The sequence below is a fragment of the Nicotiana tabacum genome, chromosome 23 (genome assembly GCF_000715075.1).
Source record: "Nicotiana tabacum cultivar K326 chromosome 23, ASM71507v2, whole genome shotgun sequence".
Lineage (NCBI taxonomy): Eukaryota > Viridiplantae > Streptophyta > Magnoliopsida > Solanales > Solanaceae > Nicotiana > Nicotiana tabacum.
Genome location: NC_134102.1, coordinates 69840692 through 69856938, shown reverse-complemented (window position 1 = coordinate 69856938; position 16247 = coordinate 69840692). Strand labels below are relative to the sequence as shown.

Here is a 16247-nt window from a genome sequence, read left to right as displayed (position 1 = left end):
CTAATCGCGAATCTATTCTCCGATGCCCGGATTCAAGAACTTACTCTATTCAATCTTATATGCAATCTATAGTTCCCACTTTCGAGTTCAACTATAGATTCGTAGATAGTTCTATATTGTTAGCTATGCAATAGAATAATTAAGTGCAAGATTGAATAAACAAATTAATATGATAAAATCAAGCAATATTATCGACCGTCAAACTACAATAGTCAATAACAACCCATAACCCTTGAATAATGAGGTTCCACTCATGTTCATGACAATACTCAAAATATTATTTTTAAACATAAAAGCTATGAATACTAGATGAAAAATGGAAGATTGATGAATTCCATGCTCCATTTGTGTTTTTTTGCCTTTGCTTGCCTCCAAAATTGACCAACCCCCCACTAATCACGTTTAGGCGGTATAGGTTAGGGTCGAAGTCCCCAAGACCAAATCCAAGTAGAAAATATCTAATGCACTGACTAGGAAAGGACCAGGCCTCAAAGCTCGCGAGGCCTGGTGTGCAGCACACCTCAGAGCAGGATTAGCCCACTCCAGTGCCTAGTGTACCGCGCCCAGGACCAGGCGTCGCCTGGCCTAGCGCTTGGTTCTGGAATTTGCCCCATTTTTTCATTTTCTTGATCTTTTAGTGTATCTTTGACTTCATTGTGTGCAAACTTTACGAATTTCCATCCTCCAACGCTCCTACATATAAAAATGACATAATTGAGCCAAAACGTCGCACATTTAGTCATTAAAATATTAAAATGTAATGTAAGCAATGCACTAAAAATATACACTTATCGCTAAACAACACTACCCCACACTTAAATATTGCTCGTCCTCGAGTCAACCAATGATTACACTATTCTTGAGCACTTTACATTTACACAATTGAAGCACACTACACCAATGACCACGGTAGATAACAACAATTAAGCTAGAGCATATGCAATTACAAATACTTCCCTTTTACTTATGCACTCATGGCTTGAACACCCAATATCACAGAAAAGTCTAATAACATTACCTATTCCTAGTGAAACCATGTACCCTCACAGCAAGAACAAGAGAGTAAGTTGAATCCATACATTCGAATCTCATGATCAAATATAATTTAAGGACTCACATATATCGAAGAAAATTTCTCACTCTCGCAAAGAAGTCACATGCATGCAATTGGTACCATAGGCTTGCCCATAATGTAAATCTCTACTAATGTAGGATCACTCGATCTAAAATCAATTAGAACTTTTTATGGTTGTAATATGGGCTAAGGGACGGGTATGATATATTTAGGAATAATGACTCATCCTCCTAAGCACTTTAACACATCACATGACAACATTAAGAGAAAATTCTTCAATCCACTTCAATTTTACAAACAAGATCACTCCCCAAAATTATTTCCTTTTTCTTTAAGCACTACTTTACTTTATACCCCACTAGCAAGAATAAAACAACAATTTATTCACCTCAATTTTTCCTTCTCTTTTTTTTTTCAAGATTATTCTTTTTTAAATTTTCGCTAGTGGTGTATTATTTTACAAAACAAGTGCACCTTTCTTTCTTTTATTGGTTCCACTCGAAAGCCACCCCACACTTAGTCCTTACTTCTTCTAGTTCTCATTTCACAATTAAAGTTCTTTCAGAGGTAACATTATCAAAATAATTTCAATTAAGAACAACAGGGATATGGGCTTGTAATGTGGGTGCCAAATAAAAGTCTATAGGCTCAAAAGGCTTTGTTAGGGATCAATTTTATTTGTGATAAGCAATTAAACTCAAAAAGATCAAAGAAAGCCTAAAATTATTTTTCAAATAGAGTATCACTACAAATTTCGCTTCAACTAACATACCAGGAAAGTTCTAGACTCAATCACAATAACATGGACTACACAAACTCTCACTTCATACATGGCACATGACTCACTAAGGACGGTCTCATTCCGACTCTCAAACAATGTAAGTATTCACAGAGCCACAAGATATTAAGCATTAAGCACAAAGTGAACAATTGTTAAGTAAAAGAGACATAGGCGTCACATGATATTCTATCCAATATATAAAGGCATCATGCTCAATTTCAAAATTTAGGGAAGATACTCTACATGCCAAAGCCTAAGTATGCTACTATCAAACAAGTCAAGGGCGCCTAGGAATTACATCATCCTTCCTCCTTTTATTTCCTAAATTCTACCTAAATTCTACCCTACTTTAAAAAATAAAAATATTACTACCCGGTTCAAACTACATCCCATGAAAAATAATCGAGGCACAAAGAAAAACCACGGGGGATTATTACTACCTAAAGGAAAATAAAAAACATATTTTTGGATTTTTCTATTTTTTCAAATTTTTATGTTAGACTTTAATCCCTCAAGAATACCGCCTAAGAGATCCATTGTCGGGAAAATTCTAAATTTTCTGGAATAATTTTTTTTTTGTTTTCTGTATTTTGTTTTCATTAGGCTAACTACAACTAAAAAAACAAGAAGCTACGAGAATAGTTACTAAACAAAAAAAAAACTACTAGCACTAACCTACTATATACATCATCCAGAGAATTTCCACCCCACACTTAATTTTATGCAGTGTCCTCACTGAGGTGAAAAGAAAACTCCCTGGTCACTCCTCGTCATCGCCCTCATCATAGAAGGCCATGCTTGTAGCTACCCAATCTAAATCATCATCCCCTGGCTCCTCATCCTCATCAGAACACTCGGGCATGTTAACATCTTCATCCTTAGGCAAGCGCTGACCCTGGCAAGCCCCACCAGTTGCTCTGACAGGGCATTGAGCGGGTACCGCATATGCAAATGGTCTCTCTCTTTCTGAGTGGCTGGCCTCCCTCTAATCTGCAGTTGTAGGTCCAACATCCCATAAAAATGAGCTATAAAACTATCATCTCAAACATTTCGCTCAGGACCAGTGAGTACAACCACATCGGCCTCCTTCTTCAAACAGATGTTAGTGATGTCCGTCCCATACAGGGGTGCTGGGATGATTATATTAAATTATTTCTCCACTTCTACCTCTTCCTTCTTCAGATATTGAGTCAACATATTACCAAAGAACAATCAATCAACCCTCTTACTCTTTCTTACAAGCGTCATCTGTTGACGTATCTGCTGGCCCACATTAACTTTTTGGCCAGTCATCAGAAAGTACAGCAAGCACACCCTATCTATCCTGATCAAAGTATCATGATTGCATGGCAACAACCGAGTGTTAATCAACTTCAACCAAACCTGTGCCTTTATTTTCATCTTCTTCTTCGAGAATTTCCTGTGGCGGCCGGTCTTCTTGTCATGGACCCAGACGGCCATAGAATTGACACCACATAACGTATGTCTCAACTCTCGATACATTGGACGGGCAATGAAATCGCCCAGAGGCTCATGTGGGACATCTGGGGTCCCCAAGTAGTGGCAGATGGTTGTGGATGAAAAGTCAATCAATCTACCACAAATAGGAACGTACGACTCTGGATCCTCTAGGTCAAATCCTATATAAAACTGTCGTACAAGATTCACATTAATGCCATCGGGGTTCCTAAACAAAATGCCAATCTGAGCTCATGAACAGATTTCCAGATCGCTGGATACTTAGCTCTGAAGCGATGCTCCTCAACGGCCATATCAGTAGGGCTACTTATCGGGCGGATCGGGTGGTTATTTACTCTTAACGGTTCGGCTTATCGGTTATCAGCTTTTAAATGTATTAATATGCTAGCCACCCAATAAGATATCGGGCGGATTGGTATCGGTTTAGCTCTTATCGGGCGGTTTATCGGCCTAATTCAATCTATATTGCACATGATGCTGCTTTGAGTTTAGAGCAGACTACAGATATTGGAGCAGTGGTTGCAAATTGCAATTGCACATGATGCACATACCATTTAATTTATACATGCTTAAATCATTATTTGCTAGTCCCTGCTTAATCCATACATTGACATAGATAAAAAAAGTGAGTCCAGAATACATCTGTCAAAATGATTAATCCCTAAACATTACACAGAGATAACAAATCACTATTAACACTTCCAAATTTCAGCATCAAAACAAACCAATATGAAGTATACATGCTCAATTTCGACAAAACAAAACAAATGTACTGCTTGATTCCACGCAACAGATGGACTGCTTGATTTCAGAATCAAAACAAATCAAGACATATCTTTCTTGATTCCACGCAACAGATGGACTGCTTAATTTCGACAAAGAACACTAGTTCTGATACTTTTAGAACTAGTATCAGAAACAAAAACACTAGTTCTGATACTTTTAGCTATTGTGGAATTGAAAAGTTGACTAGTGGTGCACCAAGTTGCTCTGATTATTCTGTCCAAGGGACTGGGAGACAAGCTCTCCACTTCACCAACAGATAACTGCCAAAAAGCTCTAGGACATACACAAAGATACTTTAGAAAACGATTTCTTATAACAGAATTAAAATTATGCACAAACATGAGTCATGTGATAAATATATTAACAGATTTATTAACACTATATTACAATTCGAATTCTTACCAGATATATTAACACTACACGTCAATTACGGAAGGATCTTTTCCATCGTTGGCTAAATCTAAAGAAAAAAATTAAAATAATGAGTCGTGCGATAAGTATAAGCATACACAACATTTATATACAACAAATATAGTAACAATATTATTACCTTGTTCAAGCAGCTCGATTTTATCAAGATCTTCCTCAACACTAACAGGTTGTTATAAATTTTTATTTCGAAGCCAATCTTGAAGACACACTAGGAGTTAATGAACTCCCAAATGAATCAAGAAGAAGTCCTCCAGTACTAAACGCACATTCGGATGCCACACTTGAAACCGGAACAACTAATACATCACGAGCCATCTCTGCAAGAACAGGAAATCTAGCTGAGTTTAATTTCCACCAGAGAAGAACATCAAATTCTTTAGTGTCATCCTCAGTTTCTTCCCCAAAATATTTATCCAACTCTGTTCTAGTATCAACACCTTCACTCCCACTTTTATATTTTTTTATATCTCGCATGAGTGATTCTAAAAGTCCTGTATTTTGGGTGCTTACTTGACTTCCAGAAAGCCCGGAAGTATAAGTGTCCAATGAAGAACAATCTGAAGATGAAGCAAGCACGACACCTTTTGAGCTCGACTTTACATACTCACTAAATAATGAAGTCATGTACTTTGTTACTTCTGCTTGTATAGTTGCCTCCGGATCTACACCAAACATCTTTACAACTGTGATTGTGAAGTTCTTATTTTTCCCCCACTCATGTAAGCACCTACCGATACCATTTGCTATATCTTCGCCTTTATGACTAACAATAGGACAAAAATTAATTATTTTCTTATGCATATTCCATTCACTATCAATCCAATGGGCAGTGATACACATATAATTGATTCTTTGTATAGAAGTCTAGGTATCAATGGTAATACATACTCTTTGTTTCGTTTCTATAAAAGACCTCTTCAATTTTCACTTTTCTTCATTAAAAAGATAAAAACAATCCCTAGTTACAGTATTACGGGAAGGGATCCGAAAATAAGGTTGCGCTACTTTCATAAAGTCTCTAAAACCTTCTTTCTCAACAAAGCTGAAAGGAAGCTCATCAACTATTACCATACGACCTAACGCCTTCCTACACTCTTCTTGATCAAATTTTCAAGTAACAACAGATACGTCACCTTGACTACCCCCCGGAACAGATTGAAAGCCTAAATTTGATTGTTTTTTATCAACTATAGCAGGGCATTTAGGAAACTTATACATATGAGAAAGAAGTGTCGACGTACCGTCTTTGGTCTTAAAAAAATACTCAATAAAGCAATAGTCACATTTTGCTTTTGTACTCCCTTCGAAAGTAATAATTTTTGTAAAATGATCCCACACAATAGACCTTTTTTCCTATTTTTGGTTATATTTGATTCTGTTGTTTCAGCTTGACTTATTGCATTTGAATTAGAAGCCCCACTTTCACCCATCACCTTATCACTTTGTATATTTTCAGCCATGCTATGAGTCACTCCAACAAGAAAAGAAAAGCAATGAAAATAACAAGTTGCTTAACGGATATTTAAACAGAAACTGTTAAAATCGATCTCAAAATAGCACAAGGCAGAGAGGGCAATGGTTGGAATGTTAATTTTAGAAGAAATCTCAGTGATTGGAGATCCGTGAAATGGCAGAATACTTTAAGATGTCTCTGATTTTAAGAAACTTACCATCTGCTGCTCTAGCTATGGCGACAGGGAGAGGCAAGATGATGAGTCAGCGAGATGGAGAGGCGAGTCAGCGAGAGGGAGACAGCGAGTCTGAGAGACCGCGAGTCTACTGTTGAGCTGCTCTGGCCGCTGGGTGAAATTTTGACTTTAAGTTAACGATATTAGGCTGTTAGGGTATCTAATAGGTTTTCTTTCTAAATGTCTAATAGAGAATTAGAGATAGAGTACTGGAAGTGGAAGAAGGGATTTTTGATTATTTAATATATATATATGGATAAAAATAATTTATATATATATATATTCTTAACGGGTTAACGGATTATCCGTTAAGAAAATTGAATAATTCGCCCCCAAACCGATAAGCAGTTAATAAAAATATTTCAATCCGTTCCACATCCGTTAAACCGTTAACCCGCTACCAATAAGCCATTAAGCCACTTTTGTATTTCGGTTTTTGGTTATTGGTTTGGTTTTGAACACCCGTACATATCAGGATGCATATGCTTGGGGAGACAACTCTTATACCATTCTTTAATAGAGGGAGGTATACTTTTAATTCCATACTCTCGTTGCCCCGGGGGCCTGGGACGTGAGGTTGCCACTGCTGCAACTTCCCTCTGCCCGTGAGCCTGACTGGATGTGGCTTCTCCCCCTTTTCACTTCTTTGGTGATGGCACAGAGGATGTCTTCCGCTTTGTGGTGGCCACAACTTTTCCTTTTCCCTTATCAGTTGGTTGTACCATCTTTGTTTTGTACCTACACAAGCGAACGTCAGTCAATTGTAGAAGGCATTTAATCACTTTGAAACATAGTCGTACGACCCCACACTTAGCGGTTTAGAATATGGTTGTCAAGTAATTCAAGGATATTCAGACTTCACCCTTTGAATTTAAGCAATAATTCGCGCTACAATACAACTAGTTCATGATGTAATACAATGTAAGTGCAATGCTTGAACCCTTCAGCCCGGCTATGGCGAGACACCCCACACTTAATTTTGATGTTCAGGAAGCTTACAACTTACTAGTGTATCAATTCTGGAGACTCGGGCTCCAATTGGGACATAACGTGCCTTTGAGACATTCTAGCAAATACATGGTGCGCACTAATATGGTTGAGGTTTTTGTGTGGGTGAGGGATTGCCTCGCCCTTCTAAATCGGCTTGGGTTTCGAGTGTAAACACTCATATGAACAACAAGAATAACAATCTTATGGGTTTCATGGGGTTGGGACAAACATGCACAATTTCTCATTCATAGCATTCATAGATTATGCAATTTGCAATTTTTACCTCAATTGTTCCCAAAGTAGAGGAGAAGGAGAGCATAATTCACACCTTGAATACTGTAGAGGAGGAATGAATCTTCAATTAGTGGTGATTTTTGAGATAATATTTGGGTGAGATGAGATGGAAGGAATTTGATTTAGAGAAAGAGAGAAGGAGGAGGGTGGTAGTGTGATGTTGAGGGGTTTTGAGCATGTGTTGTGTTAATGTTGTAGGAGGGTGTTAGAAGGGAGTGTTGGGGTTTTAAAATTAAAAAAGGGCAGAGTACTTACCTTGCGATGCCCGTTCTCACACGATATGGACCTGGCACTAGGCCAGGCGACGCCCAGTAGGATGCGAGCTTCTTGCCAGGCGACACCCAGTAGGACGCGAGTTTCTTGCTAGGCCACGTCCACTAGGACGTGCGATGGACCTGGCGTTGGGCCAGGTGACACCCAGTGGGATGGGATATGGGGGTGCATGCTGGGCTGGGCTAGGCCAGCTCTGTAGCGAGATCATTCACGTTTGGACTTCCTCATGCGTTAAACTGGCCTCTTACATGCTCCCTTACCTATTCAAACCTCAAAATTCAACCAAGACTTGTTAGTACCTAAATATCAAAGTCAAAAAAATACTTAAGTTGATCTACACTACGAATTGGGTTGCCTCCCAACAAGCGCCTTAGTTAACATCATGGCATGACGTATACAACATCACAATGGGTTGTCTTCCATCAAGCGCCTGATTTAATGTCGCAGCACGATGCAAAATGTTCCCTCAAGCATCCACCAAGTCTATCGAAGTTTTTTGATGACGAATGCCACCACCCCAATAGTGTTTAACTCTCTGCCCATTGACTAAAAATGTGCCATCGTTTTCGGGATCACGTAGCTCAGCAACTCCATGCTTTGTAGCCCGCACTACTTCAAATGGACCAAACCATCTAGACTTGAACTTCCTAGGAAAGAGCTTCAACCTTTAATTGAACAATAGAACGACTTCCCTGGTTCAAACTACCAATGCAAAATATGTTTGTCATGCCATCTTTTTGTTTTCTCTTTATACAACTTCGCATTCTCATATGCATGTAGTCAAAACTCTTTGAGCTCATTCAGTTGCAATATCTGTTTTTCCCCAGCTAGATCCATAGCGAAGTTGAGCTTCTTGATTGCCCAATATGCCTTGTGCTCAAGCTCAAGGGGCAAGTGACAAGCCTTTCCATAAACCAACATGTTTGGCGAAGCGCCAATTGGAGTTTTCTATGCAGTGTGATATGCCCATAGAGTATCATCTAGCTTGCTAGCCCAATCCTTCCTACTTGCGCTCACTGTCTTCTCCAAAATTTGCTTCACCTCCCTATTTGAGACCTCCACTTTACCACTGGTTTGCGGATGAAAAACAATTGCGACCTTGTGTCTCACCCCATACTTAGCTAAGAGGTTGCCCAATAGTTTATTACAAAAGTGAGTACCTCCATCACTAATCAAAGCACGTGGAGTTCCACATCTTGTGAAAATATTTTTCTTCACAAAGCTTACCACTACCTTAGCATCATTCATAGGCAAAGCCACAGCCTCAACCCACTTTGACACATAGTTAACTGCAACCAAGATGTACCGATGGCCATTTGATACTGGAAACGGCCCCATGAAGTCTATTCCCCAAACATCGAAGATTTTGACCTCAAGTATGCTCTTCAATATAATCTCATGCCTTCTCGAAATTATACCCTTCCTTTTGCACCTATCACATCTTTTCACAAAAGCATGTGCATTCTTGAATAGCATAGCCAATATAATCCCGACTGCAACACCTTTGCAACCGTTTTGTCTCCACCATGGTGGCCCCCATATGGTGATGCATGGCAATCATGTAAAATTGCTTCCATCTCCTCCTCAAGAACACATCGACGCATCAGCTGATCTGCACATTGCTTAAGCAAAAGTGACTCATCCCATAGATAAAGTCTAACATCATGCATGGATTTTCTCTTACCATCCGGTGAAACTCTGATGGAGTCACCCCACTTACAATGAGGTTCACATACTCATCATACCATGGGGCTCTGCCAGCTGTGATGGCTAGCAATTACTCATCTGGAAAACTTTCCTGAATTTCACCCCCTTCTTGAACATATGCGCGAGATTTTCAAGCGCGATAAGTGATCTGCTGCCTGATTTTCTCTCCCTTTTCGATCTTTGATTTCCACATCAAATTCCTACAAAAGAAGAACCCAATGAATTAGTCTAGGCTTAGCATCCTTTTTCTCGAACAAATACATAATGGCTGCATGATATGTATAGATGATGACCTTAACTCTTTTTTTAATTGTGTAATTTATCTGAGTTGGGTTTAGAGTTTTGATAGCATAGTAAATTGAGTGGAAAACTTTATTTTTCCTAGCATAGTAAATTGAGTGGAACACTTTATTTTTTCTCTGGCCCAATACGGCCCCAATTGCCGTGTCACTAGCATCACACATCAACTCAAAAGACTCTCCCCAGTCTGGGGTGGTGATAATTGGTGCAGTCACCAATCACTTTTTTAGCTCCTCGTACGCCTTCAAGCAATGTTCATCAAACTTGAAAGGCGTATCCTTCTCAAACAACCTGCACAATAGAGCAAAAATCTTAGAGAAATCTTTAATGAATCTACGATAGAAACCTGCATGTCCCTAAAAAGATTCCGACTCCTTTGACAGAGATTGGAGGCGACAGTTTTTCAATTGCATCCACTTTTGCCTTATCCACCTCCAAACCATCTTTGGACACCTTGTTTCCGAGTACAATTCCTTCTCGTACCATAAAATGGCACTTTTTCCAGTTCAGCACTAAGTTCGTCTCTTCACACCTGAAAAGCACTTTACTCAAAAGATGGTCCAAAGACCGAAAAATCATCCATAAATACTTCAACAAATTTTTTGACCATATCAGTAAAGATTGCCATCATGCACCTTTGAAAAGTCGCAGATGCATTGCATAACCCAAATGGCATTTGCTTAAAAGCATAGGTGCCATAAGGACAAGTGAATGTGGTCTTCTCTTAGTCTCCTGCTGCAATTGATATCTAGTTATAGCTAGAATATCCATCACGGAAACAATAATAATCTTATCTAGCCAACCTATCTAGCATCTGACCAATGAAGGGGACGGGGAAGTGATCATTTCTAGTGGCATTATTCAATTTTTCGGTAGTCTATGCAAATTCTCCAACCCGTGACAGTCCTAGTTAGAATTAATTCATTATTATCATTTATGACCACCGTCATTCCCCCCGTTTTAGGTACACACTGGAATGGACTTACCCACTTGCTGTCAGAGATGGAAAAGATAATACCTACATCGAGCCACTTTATGACTTCCTTTCTTACCATTTCCTTCATAACTGGATTCAAACGGAGTTGGTGTTCCACACTCGGTTTGTGCCCATCCTCCATGAGAATTTTATGCATACAAAACGCTGGGCTAATACCATGAATTTCAGCCATGGTCGATCCAATCGCCCACTTGTACTTTCTACGCATACAAAGTAGCTTTTCTTCCTGCAAAATAGATTACTCAAAAGATAAAACAACATGTAAAGTTTCAACAGCACCCAAATAATCATAATGAAGATGAGCAGTGGGTCATTGGAGGAGATTTCGATGTTTGCAGATTTGAAAGTGAGAGGTACAATTGTATTGGAAGGTCTAGGGCTATGAAGTCTTTCACCGATATTATACAAGATCTGGAAATCATAAATTTACCACTCCAAGGGGATCAATACACTTGGTTCTGAGAGGAAGAATCTTTGCAAGCTTCCAGAATTAATAGGTTTTTAATATCTACCGGATGGAATGACAATTTCAAAGCAATCAAGCAATTATCCCTCCCAAGAGTTGTCTCTGATCATAGACCTTTGCTATTGGAATGTGGTGATTGGGGAGCTAACCCTTCCTATTTCAAGTTAGAAAATATGTGGCATGAAGTAGATGGTTTCATTGATAAAATCAAAGGATTGTGGCAAAGTTATACAATTGGGGGCAGTCCAGACTTCATTTTAATGCAAACATTGAGAAGATTGAAGAAGGACATTCAGATTGGAACAGGGAAACCTTTGGCCAATTGGAAGCACAAATTGCTTGAAGACCTAGCCTTACTGAAGCAAGTAACTGAGAATAGAATAACGGCTTGGGTAGAAAAAGAGAAATCTTTGCAACTGAAACTGAATATACAACAAATGGCAAAGGTTGAAGATATATCATGGAGACAAAAATCAAGATGCATGTGGCTCAAAGAAGGAGATAGAAATACCAAGTTCTTTCAAAAAATGAAAAATTCTTATAGAAGGAACAACTCCATAGATAAGTTGTTAATTGGGGAAGAAATCAGTGAAGACAAAGATGGAATCGAAGCAAAAATCCTAAGGTTTTATCAAGATCTGTACACTGAAAATGAGCAATGGAGGCCAAGTACTCACTTTCAAAACCTGGCTAGCATAACAGTAACTCAGAAAGTATGGTTAGAGAGAATATTTGAAGAAGAAGATTGTATTGGCAGCAATTAATTCATGTGCAGCAGATAAAATCCCTAGCCTGGATGGCTACATAATGGCATTATTTCAAAGAGCATGGGAGTTCATCAAAGCAGACATTATGGGAGCTCTGAATTACTTTCATCAGCATTGCTACATGGTCAGGTCTAGTAATGCTTCATTTATTGCATTGATCCCTAAAAAGAAAGGTGCAATATAACTTAGAGACTTCAGGCCTATAAGTCTTATTGAAGCGTTTACAAGATATTGGCCAAACTTCTAGCTGAAAGATTGAAGACAGTCATGGGGAGTTTAGTATCAGGAGAGCAAAAAGCATTCCTAAAGAACAGACAAATCGTAGATGCATCATAGTAGCAAATGAGTTGCTAGATAGGAGGTTAAAGAGTAGAATTACTGGCATTTTATGCAAGCTCGATGTAGAGAAAGCTTTTGACAAAGTTAACTGGTCTTATTTACTAGAAATGCTGAAGGATATGGGTTTTGGTGACAAATTGATCAAATGGATTAGATCCAGTCTCACTACAGTTAAATACTTTATCTTAGTGAACATGACTCCAGTTGGATTTTTCTCTCCACAGAAGGGGATAAGACAACGAGATCCACTCTCTCATTTTCTTTTCATCTTAGCCATAGAAGGATTAAGTAAAATATTAGACAAAGCCAAGCAAATGCAGTGGATTGAAGGATTTAGGGTGGGCAGCAGTGTAGCTAACTCAGTCACAATATCACACTTGCTTTATGCTGATGACACATTAATTTTCTGTGGGGCAGACAAAATGCAGGTGTAATATCTAAACCTGACACTGCTCCTCTTTGAGGCTATCTCAGAGATGCACATAAATATGCTGAAGAGTATGATTTACCCTGTTAATTTTGTAGAAAATTTGGAAGAATTGGCTGATATCATGGGCTGTTACATTGGCTCCTTTCCAACAGCATACTTAGGTCTTCCGCTAGGAGCTAAGTACAAAGTTGCTGAAGTTTGAAGTGGAGTTATTGAGAAGGTGGAGAAAAGGCTGGCTACATGACAAATGCAATATTTGTCTATGGGTGGAAGACTGATACTAATTAATAGTGTTTTGAATAGTCTCCCAACATACATTATGTCACTCTTCCCTATGCCAATTAAGATACAAATGAAACTAGATAAGATAAGGAGATCATTCTTGTGGGAAGGCAACTTTGAAGGGCACAAATTTCATCTGGTGAAGTGGTCCAACGTAATCATGCCAAAGAATCAAGGTAGGTTGGGCATCAGAGATTTAGATAAACACAATAAAAGTCTACTTATGAAGTGGTGGTGGAGGTATGGTCAGAGAACTACATGCTTATGGAAGTAGGTAGTTAATGCTAAATATGGTAAACAAGATCACTGGAGAACCAAGCAGAGTAGAGCACCACATGGAGTCGGTCCTTGGACGCATATCAACAACCTGAAAAAATAAATTCTTTCAAGAGGTGTCCTTCAAGATTGGGAATGGCAATACTATAAAATTTTGGAAGGACAAATGGCTTCATAATGTACCCCTCAAAACATCCCACTTTAGCCTTTACCAAATAGTTAGTGAACCTGACTCCACAATAGCACAGAACAGAGTAGGAAACATATGGGACATTCACTTCAGGAGGAACATACAGGACTGGGAACTTGGTGAACTCTTCGACCTGTATAGTATATTGGAGGGCTTCACAACAGATCCATATGTACCAGACAACCTCAGATGGGGCAACTCTAGCAAAAGCATATATTCAGTGTAGGCAGGATATAACAAACTGTGTTCAGCTAATGAAGTGATTGAGCATTAGCCTTGGAAGCTGATATGAAAATCAAAACTCCCTGCAAAAGTATTGTGTTTGCTTGGACAACTATTAAAGATGCTATTTTGACCCAAGATAATCTATGCAGAAGGGACTTTCAGATGGTGAATAGATGCTACATGTGCCAACAAAGCTCAGAATCAATAAATCATTCTTTCTTACATTGCCCAGGGGCAACAAATATATGGCAATTGTTCCTATCAGTTTTTGGAATTAGCTGGGCAACTCCACAGAACATAAAGGTAGCAGTGAAAAGTTAGAACTCTTGGAAAGTTGACAGGGCCATCAAGAAGATCTGGCAAATGATCCCAACATGCATCTTTTGGTATATATGGACAGAGAGAAATAACAGATGTTTTGATGGCATTTCAAATCCCAATTGCACCCTGAAATCTAAGTGTTTGATGAATCTGTTCGGTTGGAGTAATCTAGCCCTTGTAAATGATGTAATTTCCATGTTAGATTTTATTAGCTCTCTCACTATTGCTTAAAAGCCAATTTTTTTCTTTTGGTTTTGGTTTTGCTCTAAGCTCTGACCTAGATTTTTTGTATTAGGAGCAAACAGAACTTCTTTCTTGTACTCTTTGCATCTTCTTGATGCCTTTAATGCAACATCTTACTTCATAAAATTTTAAAAAAATATACTTGATATTGAATTTAATAAGCTCATATCTAGAATTTATTCCTTGTATTCATTATATATTTTATATTTCTTTTATTATGAAATGTTAATAAGTTTATGTGCCACTAAGCTTTATGCTTAGCGATAGTTTGTTACTATCGTAGGTGATGTGTCGGGAGATGCTTGAGAATATCATTTGAAGTAGACTCTTTGGAAGCTTAGATGAAGATCACACTTGCATAAGTATATGTATTCTTTTTGTAGACATTTGGGGACTTGTACATGATCCATATGATGCACTTAGATATGCACTCTTGAATGACTATTGGGTCATGGTGCTATTATTTTGGTAACTTAATCTTGGTAAATGATTTGACTTTTTTGGGGGTGTTTATGCCCAAGTCTTATAATTTATTAAATCTAGTACTTGAATTGAACGAGGGAGAATTTTTTGAAAGACTTAACTAGCTTGTATTTGATTGAGAGTTGGATTTTATGCTTAGTATGAGCCTTGAATGGTGTATGAAAAAAGATATTTTTTTACTAAGTATTTGGTAAATTAAGTATTGATTTAACTTAAATAGATGTTGCTATTTTCTTATCCATTTTTATATAGTTGTATCTTGAAATTTTAAAGAGATTTTTATGAGATTTGTTTAAGTTAAGATGTTGTATGTAGAAGTTTATTCATGGGCATATTTTCGTTTTTTTCTTTTTGCTAGTTTATTTTGTTAAAAGAATGTTTAAATTTATAAGTATTATATTAGTGTTTTTAAGTGACAACCTCCTAGGGTGTTGCTACAAGTTTTGGTATAAGAGCCTAGGTTTGTGATTCTAGGATATTTGTTGTGATCGTACCTAGTATTTATTGTTATTTCTTTTCTTAAAAATAACTCGGAGATTATAAATTTTTGCATACTTTTTTTAATGTAATTTGTTGTATTCATTGTGCATATGCATCATGTACATGTCCCTAATACAGTGTGATCTTGTCTTTTATAGGAATTTTAATATGGCCTCCTCTTCGAATAGAGCTATTGAATCCGTTGATGAAAGTCAGACCCATTATAATGCTCCACCTCACCTTCAGGGAGGATATAAGGAATCTTTTCCTAACCTAAACCATCCTCGTGTTAGTGAATCTGAAGTGGGAAATAATTCTAGAGAAATGAGTCATAGTACTCCTATTATGACTCTTCCATTTCAGTAGATGGCTGAGTTCTTTCGTCACTTGGCAAGGACAATATCAAAACCTAATGAAATGAATTTTGAGAAGATGTGAAAAATAGGAGGAGTTGAATTTGAAGGCACTACTGATCCCACGGTAGCTGAACAATGGCTCGAGAAAATGGAGAGGGTCTTTGAACAACTAGAGTGTACTAATGCTGCCAAATTTAAGTATACTATATCTCTTTTACAAAAAGATGCCTATGATTGGTGGGTAAGTATGCCAAAAGCAAAACCTCCAGTGCTTACTTGGGATGACTTTGTGAAAGTATTTCGTTCGAAATATGCCCCCCTGTCTATTGTGATGCTAAGAAAAAGGAGTTTCTAAATTTAAGACAAGGGAGTATGTCTATTGCAGAGTATCAACAAATATTTCTCAGGCTTTCTCGCTATGCTGGAGGTATTATTGATGATGAAAGAGACAAGTGCAGAAGATTTGAATAAGGTTTGAATGGTTCCATCCGAAAATTTATGGCAATCTTGCAACTGGAGGATTTTTCCAAGCTAGTTTCAGTTGCTCTTAATTGGGAAGGAATTGACAAGGAAGAAGCTAGTAGGAG

The 16247-nt window shown here is 38.1% G+C and overlaps 2 protein-coding genes across 2 annotated transcripts; one reads left to right on the top strand and one right to left on the bottom strand.

Moving 5' to 3' along the window:
* Positions 1-8264: 8264 nt before the first annotated feature.
* LOC107822743 (uncharacterized) lies at positions 8265-8719 on the bottom strand. The gene is made up of 2 exons (XM_016649309.2): positions 8586-8719; positions 8265-8463 (listed from the first exon to the last, which is right to left on the bottom strand). The coding sequence occupies exons 1-2, from the start codon at positions 8717-8719 to the stop codon at positions 8265-8267; spliced, it is 333 nt and encodes a 110-aa protein (XP_016504795.1).
* Positions 8720-11094: 2375 nt separating this feature from the next.
* On the top strand, positions 11095-12032 carry LOC107822744 (uncharacterized). Its single transcript, XM_016649310.2, has 2 exons — positions 11095-11155; positions 11338-12032. Exons 1-2 carry the CDS (start codon positions 11095-11097, stop codon positions 12030-12032), a joined length of 756 nt encoding a protein of 251 aa, XP_016504796.2.
* The last annotated feature ends 4215 nt before the right edge of the window (positions 12033-16247 follow it).